General features: G+C 42.1%; 1 protein-coding gene across 2 annotated transcripts in view; it reads left to right on the top strand.

The window, feature by feature from the left end:
* pnpla2 (patatin-like phospholipase domain containing 2) overlaps nucleotides 1–24,999 on the top strand; it is a 29,128-nt gene extending 4,129 nt beyond the window's left edge. The window contains exons 2-10 of one of the 2 annotated variants that reach the window (XM_061917208.1): nucleotides 10,454–10,686; nucleotides 10,749–10,814; nucleotides 13,284–13,493; nucleotides 13,595–13,655; nucleotides 16,014–16,223; nucleotides 21,739–21,871; nucleotides 21,942–22,064; nucleotides 23,685–23,836; nucleotides 23,927–24,999. In XM_061917208.1, coding sequence (XP_061773192.1) covers nucleotides 10,454–10,686; nucleotides 10,749–10,814; nucleotides 13,284–13,493; nucleotides 13,595–13,655; nucleotides 16,014–16,223; nucleotides 21,739–21,871; nucleotides 21,942–22,064; nucleotides 23,685–23,836; nucleotides 23,927–24,060 — 1,322 coding nt within the window. In that variant the 3' untranslated portion in view covers nucleotides 24,061–24,999. Of the gene's footprint in view, nucleotides 1–10,453; nucleotides 10,687–10,748; nucleotides 10,815–13,283; nucleotides 13,494–13,594; nucleotides 13,656–16,013; nucleotides 16,224–21,738; nucleotides 21,872–21,941; nucleotides 22,065–23,684 lie in introns of both variants that reach the window. The other variant, XM_061917207.1, reaches the window with a different exon arrangement.
* The last annotated feature ends 840 nt before the right edge of the window (nucleotides 25,000–25,839 follow it).

Genomic DNA, 25,839 nt, shown 5'->3' on the forward strand with positions numbered 1-25,839 from the left:
TCCGCCTGCTCCGCCGGTGAGGTCTTCACCGTATCCCTGGCTAAGGGGCAGTCAGGTACTAGGCCTAGGGGATGGCGTGGCGAAGTTGGGAAAGGGCCGTGCCAGCAATCTGAGGGTTACTGGTTCAATTCCCACCTTCTACCATCGTAGTAACGTCTGTTGTGTCCTTGAGCTTCACTTGTCAACTTCACCCTTGCTCCTGATGGGTCCTGGTTAGCGCCGTGCATGGCAGCTCCCGCCATCAGTGTGTGAATGTGTGTGTGTGAATGGGTGAATGTGGAAATAGTGTCAAAAGGCTTCGAGTTCCTTAACAAAAGGTAGAAAAGCGCTATACAAGTACAACCCATTTATCATTACCATTTACCATTTACTTTGCCAAGGGCCACCTGGGGTAACAGTAGTAAAGGGGTTAACCTCCTAGTGCCCCAAGACCCCATTGAGGAGCCTCCATTGCCGGATGCACTTTAACGTCATGCCCAGGACACATATTGTCCAAGGTGTACCCCGCCTTCCGCCCGAATGCAGCTGAGATAGGCTCCAGCAACCCCCGCGATCCCAAAAAGGACATCCATCCATCCATTTTTCTACTGCTTATTCCCTTTTGGGGTCGCGGGGGGATCTGGCACCTATATCAGCTACAATCGGGCGGAAGGCGGCGTACACCCTGGACAAGTCGCCACCTCATCGCAGCCCAAAAAGGACAAGCAGTAGATGGATTCCCCAAACTCTGTTTACTGTCTCACTCTAGGAAATACAATGAATTAATTTCTTAAGACAGTGAAGTGTATTAACTAACTCATATTAAGTTCTACCGCCCGAATGCACCTGAGAAAGGCTCGAGCACCCCCCGCAATCCCAAAAGGGAAAGGCGGTTGGAAATGGATGGATATTATGTTCTACATATGGTGAATGCTCATAATCGTCTTGGAGAAAGCAATGGGTAAATGTGGAAGTAGTGTCAAAGCGCTTTGAGTACCTTGAAGGTAGAAAAGCGCTATACAAGTACAAGTACAACAACAACAAACCTACAAGTTTGAGTACACGGTGGTATTTCAGTTCGAGCACATTAGATAAGGGCCCTTTAGTTTGGTATTCCCAGGTGAATCGGATCAATTTTCGCTGGAAGGAGGCCCCATTTGGGACTTCGGGAATGCAAAAGTGATAGCCATATCTTTGAGAGGAGACTACCTGTCGAGTTCAAACACCAACCTTTAAATTTAAAGGGATTGATTGAGAAGTTTATTGACATCTTAAAGAATTGAATCCATGTAATGCTTTAAAAAGACGAATGGATGGCACCAAAAGCCAAAAGGCTTGTTTCCATTGTGGTCTATTAAATATCCATCACATTTGATACATTTGATAATAAAAGATGTATAACTTGTAACATGTATATAAAAATATGTTAAAAAAATGGATACATTATGTACATGTACACAGTATACAAACATGTCAGGTGATTTGATAAACAAAAAATGAGGTGGGGGGACTACTGTATGTACACTATGTACATGATTATGTACATAAGTTATGACTTAAAGGAGTTGTTTTCCAGACACTAACACACAAACATCTCCTTTCATGGTCAGGTGTTGCTGTTTAGACGTAGCGCACACCCAAAAAGGGAATATATAAACTGATGGTTTGGCTTCTCCAAGGAAGGAATCCTCCATTTTTGACTAAGGCCCCGTTTACTCTAAGCTGGATAAGGTTATGAAGGGTAAATCACACTTCACATTATCCATGTCCACACATAACTGCCGCCGTTTAAGACACCCTCCGTCCGCTGGCGCAACGCAACCTAATACGCATGTGCAGAAAATGCGCACGTCATAGTCACCTCATTTTTGGGCGCAAGTTCTTAAATTTTACTTATCTGAACAATATCCAGTGTTGTGGTATTTCAATGAACTGGAATCCAGTGTGCCGTGAGGCCCTATCATAGTGAATCACACCTGAGCCATCATAAATTAATCAAATCTTTATTAGACACGTAAACAATGTGATAAATAACATTGTACATCAATCAAACTAAGGATCTAGATATCTGGTCAGGACACTCCTCACTCGTTTGCCTCACCTTCATTGTCCATTCGTTTTTGGTGACTTTATATTCTCTGGACTTTGACGTTGAATCCGTGACATACATGGCGGACAATAACTGATACAGGCGGCCAGGTAATACAAAGCACACACTACCTTTTTCATCACATCCACAGGAGCCCGCATTCTTGTTGTCACTCCTTAAAATCACAGCTGACCTGGACATTTGAAAGTTCTCTTGCCATCTGAGAAATGTTGTACCCGAAATAGCTGCAATCGCTTTCTTTTAAGTTATTCATGTGTGATTTCCACAAGCGTCTGTACAGACTGAAGGAGAAACACGGGCATGTCTGGATGACTCGTCTCCATATTTCCTGTGGTTAGCTCCGAGTTACGAAACCGCTTTATTATGAAGCTTGTTGTGGCGTGTTCTTTCTGACGTCACTTCTTGTGTGGAGCGCGGTCTTTCTGGCGGCACTTCCCCTCAGAACTCAGTTTGTACAAACCCCGTTTCCATATGAGTTGGGAAATTGTGTTAGATGTAAATATAAACGGAATACAATGATTTGCAAATCCTTTTCAACCCGTATTCAATTGAATGCACTACAAAGACAAGATATTTGATGTTCAAACTCATAAACTTTATTTTTTTTGCAAATAATAATTAACTTAGAATTTCATGGCTGCAACACGTGCCAAAGTAGTTGGGAAAGGACATGGTCACCACTGTGTTACATCTCCTTTTCTTTTAACAACACTCAATAAACGTTTGGGAACTGAGGAAACTAATTATTGAAGCTTTGAAAGTAGAATTATTTCCCATTCTTGTTTTAAGTAAAACGTCAGTCGTCCAACAGTCCGGGGTCTCCGCTGTCGTATTTTACGCTTCATAATGCGCCACTCATTTTCGATGGGAGACAGGTCTGGACTGCAGGCGGGCCAGGAAAGTACCCGCACTCTTTTTTTACTAAGCCATGCTGTTGTAACACTTGTCTTGCTGAAATAAGCAGAGGCGTCCATGATAACGTTGCATGGATGACAACATATGTTGCTCAAAAACCTGTATGGACCATTCAGCATCAATGGTGCCTTCACCGATGTGTAAAATGACGCTCGTTTATATAATAAAGAAACTTTTGGTTCAGCAAAGCATTTCCGACGTTGCTTTTGATCCAACTCAGCAGCTGCGTCGGCCCTCGACCCAGGAGGGGATGGCAAGACCAGAAATACACAAACTTTTTTTCTCTCTTTTTTTCACAATCTCAATGCGAGACAGGAACAACAAACATTTTTTAACATGTATTCAAGTTAGGTTAAAGTTAAAGTACCACTGATAGTCACACACACACTAGGTGTGGTGAAAGTAACCTCTGCATTTGACCCATTGACTTCTTCCACCCCCCTTGGAGGTGAGGGGAGCATTGAGCCACGCTCAGGGAATAATTTTGGTGATTTAACCCCCAATTACAGTAAGGTCATTGTAAGCAAAATAGTAAATACACAGGAACTTACTTGCAAATAATTATTTTCAAAGTTACATTTACTGGGAATATCTGTACTCCTCTCTGAGCTGCAACCTTATCGTGGTAGAGGAGTTTGTGTGTCCCAATGATCCTAGGAGCTATGTTGTCCGGGGACATAAAGCCCCCTGGTAGGGTCTCCCAAGGCAAACAGGTTCTAGGTGAGGGATCAGACAAAGAGCAGCTCGAAGACCTTTATGAAGAAGAAAAAGCATGGACCCAGATTTCCCTCGCCCGGACGCGGGTCACCGGGGCCCCCCTCTGGAGGCAGGCCCGGAGGTGGGGCACGATGGCGAGCGCCTGGTGGCCGGGCCTGTTCCTATGGGGCCCGGCCGGGCACAGCCCGAAGAAGCAACGTGGGTCACCCCTCCAATGGGCTCACCACCCATAGCAGGGGCCATAGAGGTCGGGTGCAATGTGAGCTGGGCGGCAGCCAAAGGCAGGGCACTTGGCGGTCCGATCCTCGGCTACAGAAGATAGCTCTTGGGACGTGGAACGTCACGTCACTGGGGGGAAAGAGCCTGAGCTAGTGCGCAAAGTCGAGAAATTCCGGCTGGATATAGTCAGACTAACTTCGACGCACAGCAAGGGCTCTGGAACCACTTCTCTCGAGAGGGTTTGGACCCTCTTCCACTCTGGCGTTGCCGGCAGTGAGAGGCGACGGGCTGGGGTGGCAATTCTTGTTCCCCCCCGGCTCAAAGCCTGTACGTTGGAGTTCAACCTGGTGGACGAAAGGGTAGCCTCCCTACGCCTTCGGGTGGGGGGGACGGGTCCTGACTGTTGTTTGTACTTACGCACCAAACAGCAGTTCAGAGTACCCACCCTTTTTGGGAGCACTCGAGGGAGTACTGGAAAGTGCTCCCCCGGGTGATTCCCTTGTCCTACTGGGAGACTTCAACGCTCACGTTGGCAACGACAGTGAAACCTGGAGAGGCGTGATTGGGAAGAATGGCCGCCCGGATCTGAACCCGAGTGGTGTTTTGTTATTGGACTTTTGTGCTCCTCACAGTTTGTCCATAACAAACACCATGTTCAAACATAAGGGTGCCCATATGTGCACTTGGCACCAGGACACCCTAGGCCGCAGTTCCATGATCGACTTTGTAGTTGTGTCATCGGATTTGCGGCCTTATGTTTTGGACACTCGGGTGAAGAGAGGGGCGGAGCTTTCTACCGATCACCACCTGGTGGTGAGTTGGCTGCGATGGTGGGGGAGGATGCCGGACAGACCTGGGAGGCCCAAACGCATTGTGAGGGTCTGCTGGGAACGTCTGGCAGAGTCTCCTGTCAGACAAAGTTTCAATTCCCACCTCCGGAAGAACTTTGAACATGTCACGAGGGAGGTGCTGGACATTGAGTCCGAGTGGACCATGTTCCGCACTTCTATTGTCGAGGCGGCAGATCGGAGCTGTGGCCGCAAGGTAGTTGGTGCCTGTCGGGGCGGCAATCCTAAAACCCCTTGGTGGACACCAGCGGTGAGGGATGCCGTCACGCTGAAGAAGGAGTCCTATCGCGTCCTTTTGGCTCATAGGACTCCGGAGGCAGTGGACAGTTACCGACAGGCCAAGCGGTGTGCAGCTTCAGCGGTCGCGGAGGCAAAAACTCGGACATGGGAGGAGTTCGGGGAAGCCATGGAAAACGACTTCCGGATGGCTTCGAAGCGATTCTGGACCACCGTCCGCCGCCTCAGGAAGGGGAAGCAGTGCACTAACAACACCGTGTATGGTGCGGATGGTGTTCTGCGGACCTCAACTGCGGATGTTGTGGATAGGTGGAAGGAATACTTCGAAGACCTCCTCAATCCCACCAACACGTCTTCCTATGAGGAAGCAGTGCCTGGGGAATCTGTGGTGGACTCTCCTATTTCTGGGGCTGAGGTCGCTGAGGTAGTTAAAAAGCTCCTCGGGGGAAAGGCCACAAGGGTGGATAAGGTCCGCCCGGAGTTCCTTAAGGCTCTGGATGCTGTGGGGCTGTCTTGGTTGACAAGTCTTTGCAGCATCGCGTGGACATCGGGGGCGGTACCTCTGGATTGGCAGACCGGGGTGGTGGTTCCTCTCTTTAAGAAGGGGGACCGGACGGTGTGTTCCAACTATCGTGGGATCACACTCCTCAGCCTTCCCGGTAAGGTTTATTCAGGTGTACTGGAGAAGAGGCTACGCCGGATAGTCGAACCTCGGATTCAGGAGGAACAGTGTGGTTTTCGTCCTGGTCGTGGAACTGTGGACCAGCTCTATACTCTCGGCAGGGTTCTTGAGGGTGTATGGGAGTTTGCCCAACCAGTCTACATGTGCTTTGTGGACTTGGAGAAGGCATTCGACCGTGTCCCTCGGGAAGTCCTGTGGGGAGTACTCAGAGAGTATGGGGTATCGGACTGTCCTATTGTGGCGGTCCGCTCCCTGTACGATCAGTGCCAGAGCTTGGTCCGCATTGCCGGCAGTAAGTCGAACACATTTCCAGTGAGGGTTGGACTCCGCCAAGGCTTTCCTTTGTCACTGATTCTGTTCATAACTTTTATGGACAGAATTTTTAGGCGCAGTCAAGGCGTTGAGGAGTTCCGGTTTGGTAACCGCAGGATTAGATCTCTGCTTTTTGCAGATGATGTGGTCCTGATGGCTTCATCTGACCGGGATCTTCAGCTCTCGCTGGATCGGTTCGCAGCCGAGTGTGAAGCGGCCGGAATGAGAATCAGCACCTCCAAGTCCGAGTCCATGGTTCTCGCCCGGAAAAGGGTGGAATGCCATCTCCGGGCCAGGGAGGAGACCCTGCCCCAAGTGGAGGAGTTCAAGTACCTAGGAGTCTTGTTCACGAGTGAGAGAAGAATGGATTGTGAAATCGACAGGCGGATCGGTGCGGCGTCTTCAGTAATGCGGACGTTGTACCGATCCGTTGTGGTGAAGAACGAGCTGAGCCGGAAGGCAAAACTCTCAATTTACCGGTCGATCTACGCTCCCATCCTCACCTATGGTCATGAGCTTTGGGTCATGACCGAAAGGATAAGATCACGGGTACAAGCGGCCGAAATGAGTTTCCTCCGCCGTGTGACGGGGCTCTCCCTTAGAAATAGGGTGAGAAGCTCTGCCATCCGGGAGGAACTCAAAGTAAAGCCGCTGCTCCTTCACATCGAGAGGAGCCAGATGAGGTGGTTCGGGGATCTGGTCAGGATGCCACCCGAACGCCTCCCTAAGGAGGTGTTTAGGGCACGTCCAACCGGTAGGAGGCCACGGGGAAGACCCAGGACACGTTGGGAAGACTATGTCTCCCGGCTGGCCTGGGAACACCTCGGGATCCCCCGGGAAGAGCTAGACGAAGTGGCTGGGGAGAGGGAAGTCTGGGTTTCCCTGCTTAGGCTGTTGCCCCCGCGACCCGATCTCGGATAAGCGGAAGATGATGGATGGATGGATGGAATATCTGTACAGCAAGTTACTTTAACGACAGAGCTGTAATTTTACGGTTAATTACCATAAAGTTACAACTGTTTGCTGTAATTACACAATTGTAATTTTATAGTTAATTACTCCTTTGGTTTAACAACATACTGCCACTTACAGTAGAAGAGTGTGCAATGCACTCTATTAAGAGACAAATCGGTTTTCATTTTAAAAATAACAGTTATTTGCTGTGAAATATAAGGATATCCTAATTTTTACAGTTATTTTTTGTATTGTTGCAGTAAATTTGGATTATAGTAGTTTACTGCGGAAAAAAATACTGTTGAATGCTGTGGAGTCCTGGTTATATTTTATAGTGTAACTTCTTTCCTTTGCACAGAGTCCATTGTAACGAGCGCTACTTCCTTCAGCAACAGCATAGAGCGCACTTTCCGTGTTTGCTCAGACTTTCTAACAGCCTTGGAGTGTTATTATGTAGCACCAGTGCTAAACGTTTCATGGAGAAAATAATAACATTATCAAACAGTCACTTACAACTTTGCCTCTTACTGAAATTTTTACTTATTGGATGGTTGTATCTTTTAGCACAACACCTGCGTACTCCTTCAACTGGTAAATTCAAAAGAGTCCTTAGATAAACAATACTGAGCACAAGTGAGCATCTTTCTGAGTATTCCTGGCGATGTTGTCTCGTCTAAGTTATGTTTTTTGTAAAATATTTGTAGAGGGATTTACAAGCAGAATAGATGACTCCCCATTTCCTGCATTGTTAGCCACAGTTTTTAGCAGTTTTTTCAACTACCTACAAGGCACAGACAAGGAAATATGTGGGATCACAATGTAATTGTGGATGATGGGAAAAACTAAAAAGTGAAATTTTCCTTTAAGCTGCTGTTTCTCCTCTGAAGTTTTCTCTGGACTTGAACTTTGCAAGGGAAAGTACCTTTTTTTTTTAAGTGATATTTAACTGGAAATTCTTGTAACACCTAAAACTCAGTGTGAGGTTACATGATAAGACATGCTGAATGAATACTCGACAATGTGTGTGGCCCTGCGGGTGCATGGACATTGTCACAGTGGAACCTTTTGAGGTCAAACACAATCTATTTCAAGATGCTTCTTGACCTACAAATTAATCGGATTTAGAATATTTTTGCTCAAAGAAAATAGTAGTAATTATAGTCAAATTCTCCATACCGTTAAACTGTTAACTGTACATACACTGATACAAACTGTACAGTAAAACTTGGAAATAATTAGGTACCTATAATATAAACTGTAGGAAACTTTCCTCATTGTGTTGTATTTTCTTAACTGTCATACAAGTGTAAAAAAAGGATAACCAGTGTTGATAACAAAAGTTATGTTAGATAAAACATGCAATCGCTTAACTTTCATAGATACTGATGAATATTGATAGAAGGAGGAGTATGGCATGTTTCTGGGAGACATGTCCTTTTACACAAAGTCTAAAGGCTGTGTCCATGACGTCTATCGCGAGCTATCAGTCTAACACGGAGGATGTGTCAGTGCCAGTATTTCTTGTCAAGGTTATAAAAACGATTTCTTCATGTGCTTTTGGAAAGAGAGGAAGACTTTTTCTTCCACCAAAATGTAAATTCAAAGTTGTGGAACTTATCAGCAACTCCCGTAAATCCTGTCTGAGTCCAATCAATGCAAGTTATCAGAATAAGATAATACACCAACTTATATTATTTTCTTTATGTAATAAGGGAATCTTTATGTATTAAAGACCTACTGAAATGAGATTTTCTTATTCAAACGGGGATAGCAGGTCCATTCTATGTGTCATACTTGATCATTTCGCGATATTGCCATATTTTTGCTGAAAGGATTTAGTAGAGAACATCGACAATAAAGTTTGCAACTTTTGGTCGCTAATAAAAAAGCCTTGCCTGTACCGGAAATAGCAGACGATGTGCCAAGACGTTACGGGTTGTAGGACTCCTCACATTGTTTACAATCATAGCCACCAGCAGCAAGAGCGATTCGGACGAGAAAGCGACAGTTTCCCCGTGATTTGGGCGAGGATGAAAGATTCGCAGATGAAGAAAGTTAGAGTGAAGCACTAGGGAAAAAAAAAAGGCGACGGCAGTGGGAGCGATTCAGATGTTACTAGACACATTTACTAGGATAATTCTGGAAAATCCCTTATCTGCTTATTGTGTTACTAGTTTTTTAGTGAGATTATAAAGTCATACCTGAAAGTCGGAGGGGCTGTGGTGACTGACAGTGTCTCTGATGGAAGCCATGGAGGAGCCAAGAAAGTCGAGGCTGCCTCTTTGACAGCTGCTGCAGGAGGACGCAAGCTCCGCTCATGTCTCCAGTAAGAGCCGACTTATTACCACAATTTTCTCACCGAAACCTGCCGGTTGACATGTGGTAGAGAAACATGTTCGCTTGACCGCTATGTTCCATATTAAAGTTTCACAACAAACAAAGAAACACCGGCTATGTTTTGGTTGCTAAAGGCAGCTGCAATCCACCGCTTTCCACCAACAGCATTCTTCTTTATAGTCCCCATTATTAATTGAACAAATTGTAAAAGATTCAGCAACACAGATGTCCAAAATACTGTATAATTATGCAATTAAAGCAGACGACTTTTAGCCGTGAGTGGTGCTGGGATAAAATGTCCGCTCCAACCAATAACGTCACAAGCACGCGTCAACATAAGCGTCATCATTCCGCGACGTTTTCAACAGGACACATCGCGGGAAATTTAAAATTGCAATTCAGTAAACTAAACCGGCCGTATTGGCATGTGTTGCAATGTTAAGTTTTTATCATTGATATATAAACTATCAGACTGCGTGGTCAGTAGTAGTGGGTTTCAGTAGGACTTTCAACATGCTTGTATTTTTATTAAACACAAAAGATTGGACACACCTTGTCCTCATTCATTGTGTTTTTCCTTAATTTTCATGACTATTTACATTGTGGTTTGTCTCTAATGGCATCATAATGATGAATGAACACGTGGAGTTATGTATTTAACTAAAAAAGGTGAAATAACTGAAAACATGTTTTTATATTCTAGTTTCTTCAAAATAGCCACCCTTTGCTCTGACTACTGCTTTGCACACTCTTGGCATTCTCTCAATGAGCTTCAAGAGGTAGTCACCTGAAATGGTTGTCACTTCACAGGTGTGAGGTGTATATATATATATATATATATATATATATATATATATATATATATATATATATATATATATATATATATATATATATATATATATATATATATATATATTTGTGTGTGCGTGCGTGCGTGCATATAAAACTCCTCTGAAGAGCAGGGAAACGTGTACCTTTAGGGATGGAATAGCCTCAATGTGTTTCTTCCTATGAGGTAGTTCTTTTCGACTTGGTCATTTGATAAGTAGATCACCTGCTGGTAAAGTGTGGGTACCCTTGTTGTAAAGCAATAAACAGTTTTACATACAATGTTTGCTACTTTTCATACATAAATTACAGGAGAGGCTGGTGCCAGTATCATCGAGGTTGCCAAAGAAGCAAGAAAGCGATTCCTTGGACCCATGCACCCTTCCTTCAACCTGGTGAAGATCGTACGCTTCATGTTGCGGCGCACACTGCCTGTGGACTCTCACCATCTCGCCAACGGGAGGCTGGGAATCTCTCTGACCAGAGTAACGGATGGAGAAAATGTCTTGGTGTCTCACTTTAACAACAAGGAGGAGATTGTACAGGTGAGTCTATCAATAAAGATCCTTTACACTTATGATGTTATAAAGACCATTTTGTTCCCTAGGCATGTGTTTGCAGTGCCTACATTCCAGTGTATTGTGGCCTTATTCCTCCCACACTGCAAGGAGTGGTGAGTCTACAGAACATTTGATTAGTACTGTGTTTCCTGTCATTTTTGTTGTTGTTCATTTTGAGCTGTTCCACAAAGCCCTTTTATGCTCAGGAAAGTTGCTGTTGTGAGTAATATATGTGCTGTAGTTTCTCCTTAATGGGCAAAGTTGAAATTCTACTTTTATAAATGGGTTGTACTTGTATAGCGCTTTTCTACCTTCAAGGTACTCAAAGCGCTTTGACACTACTTCCACATTTACCCATTCACACACACATTCACACACTGATGGAGGGAGCTGCCATGCAAGGCGCCAACCAGCACCCATCAGGAGCAAGGGTGAAGTGTCTTGCTCAGGACACAACGGACGTGACGAAGTTGGTTCTAGGTGGGATTTGAACCAGTGACCCTCGGGTTGCGCACGGCCACTCTCCCAATGCGCCACGCCGTCCCTTTTCTCAGGACATGTCTTTTTGAGAGGTTTTCTGTGAAATGTCATGAAGCAATAGCAGCCTTCCGCACTCCTCCCTCTGTGGCCTTTGTGATGGATTTCCGAGCGCTTGCGCGTGCTTGTGTGTACACAGAGCTTGTGACCAACATTTTAGAGTGGCAATGCCAGATGGGAGCATGTTGGCTCAGACTTACGGGTTGTTCTGTACTCGCCTACTGTACCTGTTGTGTCTCATTTCAGAAGGCTGATGTCACTGTGATTCTATCAGCTGACCCAATGGGCCTTAAATAACCTTTTTAATGAAAACATTATCGAAAAGAAATGCAGTAAACCAACTCGAAATCACTTTTTATTAAGTAACTGCCTAATTGTGGTGCACCTTACTGAAAAACATTTGTTGCAGAAGATTGCTGACAAAAATAGCCCCTCATATGACCTTTAACCTCCTCTACCTCAGCCTTTTTAGAGTTGATGTATTTAAAAATCAATAGATAGCTGAACAAGCGGGACAACTTTTGCCTGAATAAGATCTAAGAAGGAACACCTGACCTCGATTGATCTGACTGTATCTAAGGCTTGTGTTGAAAATAATCTGGAAGACATGCTACCTACCATATATGCATCAATGTGGTTCAGATCGCAGGGCAGCCAGCTAGAAACTAGAGTGCCAGCTTCTGCCATCGTAGTCACAGCTGTTGTGTCCTTTGGCAAGACACTTCACCCTCCTTAAAATGTAGCTAATGGGTTTTCACAATGTAAAGCGCTTTGAGTCTCTAGAGAAAAAGCGCTATGTAATTATAATTAATTTCACATACATCAGTGTTGGCGCTACAAATTCCCAGGGACCCCTTCAAGTCATAAAAATGTGATTCCAAAGTACATTTTTGGGGTCCCACTTTTTTGTAACCGTTTTGAAAACAAATGATACATGTATGCATTATCCTGTTATATCTCACATTATATATTATGTTTTGGAAAAAACGTTGTCATAAATGTTACTTAATTAATAAAAAAATAAATAAAACAAATTTTTAGCCATAGGTAAATGCATTCAGTTATAAACATTCATTCACTTTCTTCTTTCCTTCATGGATCTAAACTTTACCACTGCCGTTATTATTTTCTATATTTTTATTTAATAAGTTGTAGGTGTATTTATTTCAGTGTAAAAGTGTAAAAAGTATTTTGCTTCGGTTATGAAATGATGATAATCGTGTGCCAGGGCATACATGCATATGATAAATTTAATTGATTATTCTCACCTGTATGTAGATCATTAGTCGTTTAAAAAACGCCACATCTACACTTTCATGGCAAATAATGCCAACAAACTTAGATTTTTGCAATTTATTTTCAATGTCATTTGATAGAGTGGCACTCAATGCCTCTAGTATTTCATCTCTGGCTTTATGATGGCCTTAAGAAAGATGGATGTGTGGTGAGTGACATGTGTAAGTGAGTGGGCAAGTTAGGAGAGGGATGGCTAGCATGTTCAGTGTTAATAGCATGGTGGATTTCCGGTTGGCTTAGTGAAAAACATAAATAGAGAGTTGTAACAAATCGACGGCCTCATCCTTCCGACCAAAGAGCGGAACTGCAAGGACCCAATGCCGGGTAAAATGGAAAGTGTTACCCCCGACAATATATCGGCCCTGGAGGGAACGTCTCACCTGCGCTCCTTGACCACGGTCTATAGTGATGTTTTGGTTAAGGCAGCCGTGCTTTCCCACCTAATAGCGCCTGAATTTTGACAGACATGTGATTTTCATTCCCCAAAATGTGTGTACCAAATGTTGTGGTGATACGTTGAAACACCCGAAAGTTACAATGGGTGTTTTCTAGAGCACATACAACAACAATTTATGGGCTTAAACTTTGAGGTTTAATAATAGTGCTATTATGTTAAGTATTGGTCAGAAATATATAAGCACAGGCAACATGGTGGTGTTTCAGGGTTCTGTGAAATGTCCATATATTTAGTCCAGTGATTACCATATTTGGTCCTAAGGTACAACCTGTAACTCCCTTTTTCCATTCAGCGGTACGTCGACGGAGGTATCTCTGACAACTTGCCGCACTACGAACTGAAAAACACCATCACCGTGTCACCGTTCTCTGGAGAGAGCGACATCTGCCCGCGAGACACTTCCACCAATATACACGAGCTCCGCTTCACCAACACCAGCATCCAGTTCACTCTCACCAACCTTTACAGAATTTCCCGGGCACTTTTTCCACCAGATCCAATGGTATGTCTCCTTCCCTCCTCAATGTATACACATTCCATGGGCTGATTGATTGACTTGCATGAACTCCAGTGAACTTAATGAATGATTTTTCTTGTGTCTAGGTTATGAAAGCCATGTGTAAACAAGGATACAATGACGCTCTGCACTTCCTAAAGAAGAATGGTAAGAGCCAACACATTGGGCCTGATCTACTAAAGGTTTGCGTGTACTAAAGCGCATGCAAACTTGATAGCACACACAAAGCTGATCCACTAAACGTGGTGGACATCTGTTAAGTAAGCAGATTAAGGAGCGCAATCCATTTAGCATCCCTATCTTCATGAATATGCAGTATACAAACGTATATTTTGATTATCAGAACGCCCCATAAAAATAGGATGAGAACATTCTAATACAACATACAATGTGCAATGTGGTTAATCAACACTGATTACTGTCTTGCGAGCACTATTTAGAATTTTATTTAGCATGTCTGAAAATGGATGGATGGATGTCTGAAAAGTATGTGCAAACTGTGAGTTACGCACGCACACTGCTGTGAGAACATATTTGAGCTGTCAGAAATAAAGTTATTAGACACATTCAGCAATATTATTTTATAATATGCTAAGGGGCTGATTAAAACAAATTCAATTGATGCATTTTAGTGTGTCTTGGCATTTTATTTTAATATATTTATTGTAATATATCTCCTATGTAAAAAAAAAAAACATGTTTCATCGTGCATTTGTTGTATTTGGATCATTCAGGTGCAAAAATGTGCTTTGTTGATGTGATCTACTGCCTCGCACACAGAAAGCACCGCCAGTGTGTTAAAATGTTTTCATAGTCTATATTGCAATTCAGAAAATGTGTGACAGATTATAGATGTGTGCTGGTGGTTAAACACTTCGCACACAGGTGGGCGCACCCATTTATAATTTTATAACTGCTGGATAATTTAACTGATCAAAAAACATTCAATTGACGCGTTTTGGTGTCCTATAGTGTTTTTTTAAGGGTTGTTAATTTTTTTACAGATGATATATTATTATAATATCTCCAATATGAAAACACTTGTTGGAGGGTGCATTTTTTTGCATCTTGAGTGCAGTAAGTGCATACTCTCTCTCATAAGTATACCTTCAGCACACAAAAAAAATCTATCAATGTTTATTTATATAGCCATAAATCACAAATGTCTCAAAGGGCTGCACGAACCACAACGACATCCTCGGTAGAGCCCACATAAGGGCAAGGAAAAACTAACACCAATGGGACGTTGGTGACAGTGACAATGATGACTATAAGAAACCTTGGAGAGGACCGCATATGTGGGCAGTCCCCAGGGGACTGAAAGCAATGGATGTCGAGCGGGTCTAACATGATATTGTGAAAGTCAAATCCATAGTGGATCTAACATAACCGTGAGTGTCCAGTCTAAAGTGGATCCAAAATAGTAGCGAGAGTCCCGTCTAAAGTGGAGCCAGCAGGAAACCATCCCAAGCGGAGGCGGATCAGCAGCGCAGAGATGTCCCCAGCCGATACACAGGCGAGGGGTCCATCCTGGGTCCCGACTTTGGACAGCCAGTACTTCATCCATGGCCACCGGACCGGACCCCCTCCACAAGGCAGAAGGGGACAGAGGAGAAAAAGAAAAGAATCGGCAGATCAACTGGTCTAAAAAGGGGGTCTATTTAAAGGCTAGAGTGTACAAATGAGTTTTAAGATGAGACTTAAATACTTCTACTGAGGTAGCATCTCGAACATTCCAGAGTACTGGAGCCCAAATTGAAAACGCTCTATAGCCCGCAGACTTTTTTTGGGCTCTTGGAATCACTCATAAGCTGGAGTCCTTTGAACGCAGATTTCTTGCTGGGACATATGGTACAATACAATACAAAAAAATGTAGATGCACTGCACGACTGCTTTGAAAATGCCCAGAAAAAGTGGTACATGTCTCCGACTTAGTTGAAGACGTACCAAAACGCCACCGGTAGTAGCAGAATAACATTAATATGCAGTAAAGGTTAGAGTGTCTGCCATGAGAACGATAGGTTGAGGTTCAAACCCCGGCCGAGTCATAACAAAGACTATAAAAATGGGACCCATTCTTTCCCTGCATGGCACACAGCATCAAGGGATTGGAATTGGGGGTTAAATTACCAAAACTTATTCCCGGGCGCGACCACTGCTCATTTGTACATTAACTTTAACTTCAAATGATCGAGTGTCTTCGTGCTGAAAGACACATAACTTCATTTCAACAAGGTGGTTTGCAAGATTTAATAATGTTCAATGATAGTGGATCGCAAGCAACACACCCACTAATAGTACAAGCTATTTTATAGATTGCACATGCTGTTTAGCGCCTGGTATTCTCTGATCTTAGTAGATGTGGCCCATTATGTTTATTCGTCATGGCTACTCGACAGCTTGTCATTGTGTTATACATTGTGTGCTGAGGTCAAGATAGTTCAATCATAAATCTTACCACGACGACGTAGCGATAAAACACTCGTTTTGTTTTTATTTTTCAGGATTACTCAATTTCCAGGGCCCCCACATAGACAGAGTTCTGCACGCTAACAGGGAAGAGTACGAGGATCAAATTGATTGTGCTCATGGTGATGCCAGAGGTGTTGGAGAAGAGGAAAAGCTAAATATGGAGGAGGTCGGAGGCGCAATGACCGTTCATCCCTCGATAGAGGAGCAGATCATTGTTCACCTTCCACCTACACTGCACAAAGGTATGTAAGCATTATACACTTTATTAATAATGTAATGTATGACCCTTCAAATTAGTTAGAAGCAGCAATATCGCATTTATTGTTGAGATATATACAGCATATTTGACAGTTGAAGGGACTGTTTGCAATGTTTACATAGCTGAATAGAGGGCACTAACTTTCTAAAGTGTTGTAACCATAATGTCCCACCCTCTTACATCTTTGAACACGTAAATTACACTCCATGTAAGATTTGGCTGAGATTAGCTACTAACATTGACTATCTATGAATATATAGCCTATCGTTTCAAACAACATGACTGCAAACTATTAGGTGCTTCTCGGAATGTTTTTGTGTATATGTTCTTGCGCTCTGTGCGCATGACTGTGTACGAGACAGCGGTGAGTGACAGCTTGACGGCAGACTAATTCCTCGGGCTGTCAAGTGATTGTTTTTAAATCAGACTAATCCAACTCTAGAAATGTGATTAATCATGATTAATAAATACATACCACAGTATTTGGATAAAAATGCAATTTTGTAGTCAGAATGTCACACAAGAATGTTTTATTAAATGTTTTTCTTAACTGCAAGTCATTGATTTGCTCAAAACTTGGTAACAGAAAGTACACCAGTATATGATTCCCAGGCGCAGCCACCGCTGCTGCCCACTGCTCCCCTCACCTCCCAGGGTGTGATCAAGGGTGATGGGTTGAATGCAGAGAATAATTTTGCCACACCTAGTGTGTGTGTGTGACACTCATTTGTACTTCAACTTAACTTAACATTTGGAAAGTCTTTGCAATAATTTTGCAAACAAGGTTCAGTTATTAATCGCTAATATAGTAAACGCACTCATAAACAACTTAACGTCATGTGCACCATCTGTGTTTACTCCTTTTTTTTTTTTTAGTTCAACCAGTTGTTTAACCAAACAAGCTTGTTTACCTCCTCAGATTACAGTCTTGATCTCTTATTTTGGTACAATACAACCCCAGCTTGTTGTGATTACTTACAGATGTCCCATGATCTCAAGGAAGCAAAATAAATTCACTTTTAGCCAGTAGTTGCAACTTAAAGGCCTACTGAAACCCACTACTACCGACCACGCAGCCTGATAGTTTATATATTAATGATGAAATCTTAACATTGCAACACATGCCAATACGGGTTAGTTTACTAAATTGCAATTTTAAATTTTGCGCCGAAAAATCCTGCTGAAACATCTTAGTATGATGACGCGTGCGCGTGACGTCACTGATTGTAGAGGACATTTTCTTCTAGTATCGTTCCCAGCTATTAAGTCGTCTGTTTTCATCGCAAAATTCCACAGTATTCTGAACATCTGTGTTGCTGAATCTTTTGCAATTTGTTCAATGAACAATGGAGACATCAAAGAAAAAAGCTGTAGGTGGGAAGTGGTGTATTGCGGCCGGCTGTAGCAACACAAACACAGCCGGTGTTTCATTGTTTACATTCCCGAAAGATGACGGTGAAGGTTTACTATGGAACAGAGCGGTCAAGCGAACACGGTCCAATACCACATGTCAACCGGTAGGTTTCGGTGAGAAAATGGTGGTAATAAGTCGGCTCTTACCGTAGACATGAGCGGAGAGCTTGCGTCGTTCCTCCTGCGCCTGTCAAAGAGGCAGTGCGGTGCGGCAGCTTCGGACTCTCTTGCCTCCTCCCACCGGCCGCCCCCGACCGTCGGATGCTTCCACCGTGGATGAGGGGAAAAAAATTAAAAATCTCAGCCCGCCCCCACCGGCCGCCTTCGCCTCGTCGAGAAACGTGGCTTCCCTTGGGGACACTGGCAGTCACCACACCCCTCCGGCTTTTTTTTTTCCACTGCTGTGCCAAATTTCGTTGACAAAAGGGCCAGGTTTACGCCACTTTCTTGCCGCACACTATTGCTATTAGATTGGACCACACACACAAAGTACAGCATATTATGCAGCGATCATTTCGAAAGATCGTGTATCGACCCGTCGACTGGTGCTGAAGAAAGGTGTGGGGCCGACCTTCAGGTTGTACAGGTACGACCATATAATCTCACTAAAACACTAGTAACACAATAAGCAGAGAGGGGTTTTCCAGAATTATCCTAGTAAATTTGTCTAATAACATCTTAATCGCTCCCACTGCCCTCTAGTTTTTTTTTTGTTTTGTTTTTTTTTCTAGTCCTTCACTCTCACTTTCCTCATCCACAAATCTTTCATCCTCGCTCAAAATAATGGGGAAATTGTCGCTTTCTCTATCCGAACCGCTCTCGCTGCTGGTGGCCATGATTGTAAACAATGTGAGTAGCTCCACAACCCTTGACGTCACGCGCATATCGTCTGCTACTTCTGGGTACAGGCAAGACTTTTTTATTAGCGACCAAAAGTTGCAAACTTTATCGTCGATGTTCTGTACTAAATCCTTTCAGCAAAAATATGGCAATATCGTGAAATGATCAAGTATGACACATAGAATGTACCTGCTATCCCCGTTTGAATAAGAACATCTCATTTCAGTAGGCCTATAATTAATGCCCTTGTTTGTGTGGTACAGTTGGTTCATCCTTGCTGTAATCGTCCCTCTCCATGGTATTGTACGACAGATCAGCTGTGGTGATATGAATGACATCTTCTTGCAGGACATGGTCTTCACAGATGTTCAGTAGTTTACATGGGGTAGATGTCAGTTTAGCAAAGACATATGTTCAACTTAACTGTGCTACTTTTGTTGACAACATTGACGTAGGTGAACTACCATTTCAATGTAGCTTGCATTCATGCTTTCGCCGTTATCCTCGAATTAGGGTTGGGCGATATATATCGATATACTCGATATATCGCGGGTTTGTCTCTCTGCGATATAGAAAATGACTATTTCGTGATATTCAAGTATACGTTCTCACGCAGTTGCTTTTAGCTGCAGGCATTACACTGCAGGTGTTTATCACTCTTTCCTGCCTCTCCTTCTCACAGACAAGCGCACCTTCTTACATACGTCACATACTGCCGCGTCATACGCCCTCGCATGAGAGGTAGCAGCATGGGTAACATTAGTTGTGATGCTAGCAGAGCCGTGCGAGTGGTAATACGAGAGAGAGAAGGTGCGAATCTGGTAACAAACAAAGTAAGAATTAATTACTAAGAAAAAGAGCATGGGATCCATCCCCGTCTGGCGGTTGTTTGGGTTCAAGCGGGAAGATGTCGAACAAGTGTGTGGCAAAAGCGTTAAAGTAGCACCTACTGCTAATTTGTAGTATCATTTGAAAAATCCCCTGCTAGAGGATGAAGAGGGCTTGAAACTGCATGTCAACATCTCTGTTCGGTGCCATACCCACAAAATGCCGAAGCAACCGTTTCCAGATTGTATGAAAAAAATAGTCAACAACAGAATTTAATAAAGTCCGTATTAACCCACCACACACCAAAGGACATACACTATTTGATTTCCTGTTATGCAGCTCATTTTTATTTGACAGTTATTGAAATATTTTGTGTGACATTATGTACAAAAGTGCACTTTATTTGTTTTAAACTAGTTGTGTTCTGTAAAAAAAGTGCACTTTAATTTAGTGTTGTTTTGATATGTCATCTTAGGGACATCATGCAAAAAAGTGCACTAATAGCTTGTTTTTACTTTTTTTTTGTACTTTATTGATTCCTGAAGGAATCAATAAAGTACTATTTATCTATCTGTCTGTTTTAAGATGTCTGACATAAAGTACTATTCATCTATCTGTCTGTTTTAAGATGTCTGACATAAAGTACTATCTGTCAATCTATCTTTTTTAAAATGTCTCTGACAATCTTGCACTTTCTGTTTTGAAATGACATGAATGTTTGTTCCACTGCTTAATAACTGTTTAATACATAAAAATGTTGGTCAATTGACTTAATTTTGGTTTCCCTCTCTGCATGAAAGTTTAAAATGAGCATATATTAATGCAGTATGAACAAGAATGTTTTAATGTAGACACATAGATGATTACATGCATCAAGTGTTCATTCAAGTCTAAGGCAAAATATTGAGATATATATTGTGTATCGTGATATGGCTTAAAAATATCGAGATATTAATAAAAGGCCATATCGCCAAACCCTACCTCGAGTACGTGTTTTGCTTTAAAGATGGTATTTTAAACTTGATGTAGGCCGATGATGAGAATGTCTGTCGTCGCAATACCAAAAAGTTACATCAGTTTCATCTAAAGTTCTGTTTTGAAGCAAAATTGACTGCCTCTCATTGTGATCACAGACCGTGTAACAATGTGCACGTCTTCCGGGTTGATCGGGTTGTGATTAATATTCATTCATATTTAATAACACAATGACTTATTTTTATTAATCACAGCCCTAATTTTTATTCAATATAATTTGTAATTGTGCAAATATATACAATGTGGTGTTTTTGTTATATTTGTTCGTTAATTTTAAATGTGACTTTGAGCAAGTTGCAAACAGCACCTTTAAATCCTCACAATGTCTACTTCTTTGATTGATTGATTGACATTTTTATTAGTAGATTGCACAGTACAGTAAATATTCCGTACAAATGACCACTAAATGGTAACACCCAAATAAGTTTTTGAACTTGTTTAAGTCGGGGTCTACGTTAATCAATTCATGGTACAAATATATACTATCAGCATAATACAGTCATCTGAGATGAGGTAGCGACTTGTCCAGGGTGTACCCCGCCTTCCGCCCGATTGTAGCTGAGATAGGCACCAGCGCCCCCCGTGACCCCAAAGGGAATAACCGGTAGAAAATGGATGGATGGATAATACAGTCATCACACAGGTTAATAATCAAAGTATGTACATTGAATTATTTACATTATTTACAATCTGGGGGGTGGGATGAGGAGGGTTTGGTTGATATCAGCACTTGAGTCATCAACAATTGCATCATCAAAGATATAGACATTGTAACCGTGTATGTTTGACTTAGTAGGATATGTACAGCGAGCAGAGAACATAGTGAGGTCAGATAGCATAGGAACAAGTATATACATTAGAAATACATTTGATTATTTACATTTGTTTATTTACAATCCTGGGCTTCAAGGTGGCAGAGGGGTTAGTGCGTCTGCCTCACAATACGAAGGTCCTGCAGTCCCGGGTTCAATTCCAGGCTGAGTATCTTTCTGTGTGGAGTTTGCATGTTCTCCCCGTGAATGTGTGGGTTCTTTCCGGGTACTCCGGCTTCCTCCCACTTCCAAAGACATGCACCTGGTGATAGGTTGATTGGCAACACTAAATTGGCCTTAGTGAGTGAATGTGAGTGTGAATGTTGTCTGTCTATCTGTGTTGGCCCTGTGATGAGGTGGCGACTTGTCCAGGGTGTACCCCGCCTTCCGCCCGATTGTAGCTGAGATAGGCGCCAGCGCCCCCTGCGACTCCGAAAGGGAATAAGCGGTAGAAATGGATGGATAGATTTACAATCCGGGGAGATGTGATGTGAAGGGGAGGGTGTTAGTAAAGTGTTGAAGTTGCCTGGAGGTGTACTCCAATGTGTGCCTCTTTGTCTCCCCCTACAGCCCTGATTGAGGCCTGCACAGAAAGAAGAAGTCTGGCGCAGTCGCTAAGCAACCTGTTTCCTGTCAGGATGGCATCTGCCATGATGCTTCCCTACACTCTCCCCCTGGAGTCCGCTTTGTCCTTGACTCTCAGGTACTGGTGGATTGTCGTAGTATTATGTGTGTATCCTGAGATTTTAATGTCATTCTAATTTCCTATTTAGGCTTTTGGAGTGGCTGCCAGATGTGCAGGAAGATGTCAGCTGGATTCGAGAGCAGTTACTGAAAGTCCTTCATCATGTTTTGCGTCAGGCCTCCAAAAGCATTACCCAGCATGTTTATGCCCGGTAAGTGACTGTGCATTCACACATTCCATTTAGAGTTTCCATGTATTTAGAGACAACTCTATTCAACAGAAGGAACTCAACACAAATAGGCAGTTTATATCAGAAATGTTCAAAACAACACCTAGGGGACAACATTTTTGTTCATGAAATTGTGGCATATTGTCAAACAGTACAGGGTTAGTGAATTCAAACCTCTGAGAAACATGTTTCAAGTATTTAGGTTAAAATGCCCATTCATCCATTTTCTACCGCTTGTCTCTCTCGGGGTTGTGGGGGGTACATATTGAACAAGTCCAGGTTGAAATGTTTTAATATAAATAATTTACATTACGGATGTGCTGATCGATCAGCTGTGGGTGATTTTCATGAAAAGTATGTGATCGTCATTGCTGATTAATGCATTTAATTGCTAATCCCCTCTGACTGACTCTGTATTTATTTTCAATGCCCCGGCTGACAAGCAGCTATCAGCTAATTATGTGTCTCAATACACCGTGTGGAGCCACTGCTGTAATATAATAGCTAATAATAATCACTCCCATCACGGCAAATAAACTGCAATTCTTTGTATCTTAGCTATCATTATCAAGTCGCATTACCACTGGAGGACAAGGCTGAACATATAACACACAGAGGAAGAGAATAAGGAACTAAATCCAATATTGTGTTGAAACTGTCAATAGCACGTACCATAAATAAATGTAAGAATGTACAGTTAACCCACCTGATTGAATATCAGTATTGGTATCGGCCAATCTCATTCATTATGATCGGTATTGGAATTGTCAGCAAAAAACAGAACTTCCTTAATTTCTATGGTACCTAGTACAAATAGAAAATATATATATTTTTGATTAGCATTACAATTATAAGGATGTCCTTGGAAAATATTCTCTCTTCAAGAGGTCCATGGTCCCAAAAGGTTTCAGAACCCCTGATCTACATGGTCCTCTTGGTGGCATAGACCCAACATTCTGTAAAAAAGAGATTATTCTCATCACGTTGGGTGTTAAAATATTAACCAAGTCCTAATAGAAAATGCTGCAATCTTTTTTTTAATTTTCTGCAAAATAAAAATGTTTTAATAAAAATTTAGGAAACCACAGAAGACATTAAATACATTACAAAACAGGCGTTTTATGTTTAAAGTTGATACATTTCATGACATCAATTTTTGTTGCAAGACATTCTAAAGTAGAATAGCATTATGTAAAGTGCAGAGATCCACCAGGGTTGAACTGTTTGTGGTATGCAGCACTTTATGCAATGGGTAGCATGTGCTCTAAGAAAAGAGCTTGGAAGTAAATGCCGAGGAATGGCTTTTTTTTGTACTCGACTTCAATAAACTCTTGCTTGACACACCGAGGTTCATGAAAGGAATGATTGTGTCAATTTTATTTGGCAAAAAAAAAGAAATGGCTTTTGTATTTTGCAAGTTTTGTAAGCAGAATTAATTACATACAGTACAGCAGAACAGGAAATAATGACCAAAAAACTGCCTGGGCAGGGCGCCACAAAAACATGATAATTGTTAGTTAGGTGGTGATACTAGCAGCAGGGTTTGTTGAGTCATAAGTTCCCATAACACGTCTACATACAATATGCTAATGTGTACTCTAGATTTTCCTGTCAGCTGGAGCTGTACCACTACCAATCCCTCCCTTCCCAGTTTTGCTCCACCAGCCTGCTCGCCACCTGGATGGGCAGCGGCAGCCTTTCAGTCCAGGACATCTTCACGCGTCTAGACCAGTACAAGAGACAGCTGCTCTCTGGTGCATTTTGCATCAATATGGATCTAAAAGGGTCCTTCAAAGCCGGGCCCATGTTAACAGATGACGCCTCTGCTTTGTTCCTCCCCACAGAAAGCTTCCCGTTGCACAAAGATGGTCTTAACGTTCCGTCCGCTGCTGACTCTAAAGCCGCTATGCAGCATTGCGATTCAGACTTACCTCTTTTAAAGCCAGGAGCAGAGGAAACAAGTTACTATCAGTTTTAAATATGTGTTCAAAAAGCTGATAGGTATAGTGTTTTCGTGTTGAGGCTAATTGTAAATCGTATTAATTTACCATCACATATGTATGATAACGCACACATTTCAAATAAGCCCGCAGTGGCTCAGAAAACCCCATAGATGTAACATTTCTAAAGGTTAAAGGCAGGTGTGTATAGTCGTGCAAATTTGAATAGTAAACAAACATGAACTCTTGATGTAGCATGGCTGAAGAAGGTTAGTGTTTATGTTTTTGTGGAATGTGGTTAAACTTGTACTTAACCATAGGAAGGAGTTGGAGTTTGGTCTCATGCATGAGAATATATAGTATATGGACAACTGAATGATTTCAAAGGTTGTAGTACAAAAGAGAAACAGTGTAGGAAGGAAATGCTAAACTTAGCCAATTGCAGGTAGTTGCGCCATATGTTTTAAGCAAGTGCCAATGAAGTATTATGAACATAATACTGTATTTTGTCTCAGGTGTGTGTACTATATGTGTATGTGTTTGTGTTTTATATACATTCATTATGTGTATGTGTGTATATATACAGTATATAGCATATACTGTATGTGTATACTAATTATGTTTCCCCTTCATCTTCATTACAGCTTTTAAAAACATGGTTATCATGGTATCTTTTGATTACAGTATCCTTTTTAAACCAATATGTCTAATGCAATAAGAACTTGTTTAACCAAAGAATCAGCCTGTCTATTATGAATTGGAATGATTCACTGGTATGTACAGTGACAGATAATCTACATCTATTGTCTTAGCTTTTTATTTCACATCATGAGACACTGCAACTGTGTGACTGAGCCTAAAGTGCCTTAAACTTAAAATGTTGTAATTAAATGTCAATGCTTTTAATGTGTAATTAGACTGATACAGGGAATAACATTTTTGTGACCAACAAATAAACTGGTGTTGTTTGTATTAAACAGTTGTTATGATTGCGTTCCACATTCCACTCAGATAAGCTGTGAAATATACAAATGTTTACAAAAACAGCTGTAAACATGTTTTTGAGAAATAATTCCTGGAATTTGATAAATATTCTCAGTTCATTAATATTTTATGACTGTAAAGCAGTAAAATAATGAAACTATTATATGATTAGGAGAAGTCTGCCTGACACACAGTAGTGTTGATCGTCTCAAATATTATGAAAAGGACTTCCTGTTGTACTATTTCAATTCAGAATTGTACTACTTGTGGAGCTGTTTCTAATGTAAATGCAAATTTAATGTAGTATTATGCATAATTGCAGTAGAGACTGTTTAAGCACAAAATATCTACCTAAAAATATGTAAACAAAGCGAGATTGGGCTTGTAATCATATGTTTCATTGATCAGCAGCAGATCAATAAGTTGCTTCCACAAAGTGATTGATTGGTCTCACTAATCACTAATATTGACACTAGACATTCATATGTAGTGATGTTCTGCATAAGCAGTTAAATGAGAAGTCACCGAGAATCATGGTGTCATACATGACAGGCTGTTACTCAAACTGGAGTTTGGAACCACACCACTATAGGTGCCATACACTGCTGGAAGTCCCAGTTCATTTGATAGTGACTTCAGTTCTCGGAAGTGGAACACCCTGACCCTGGTCACAAAGTAAGGTACACCAGTAGTTACACTATATTGCCAAAAGTATTTGGCCACCTGCCTTGACTGACTCACATATGAACTTGAAGTGCCATCCCATTCCTAACCCATAGAGTTCAATATGATGTCGGTCCACCTTTTGCAGTCATGTTGGGAGAGGAAGGGGC

This window comes from Nerophis ophidion, linkage group LG12 (genome assembly GCF_033978795.1).
Source record: "Nerophis ophidion isolate RoL-2023_Sa linkage group LG12, RoL_Noph_v1.0, whole genome shotgun sequence".
Classification (NCBI taxonomy): Eukaryota; Metazoa; Chordata; class Actinopteri; order Syngnathiformes; family Syngnathidae; genus Nerophis; species Nerophis ophidion.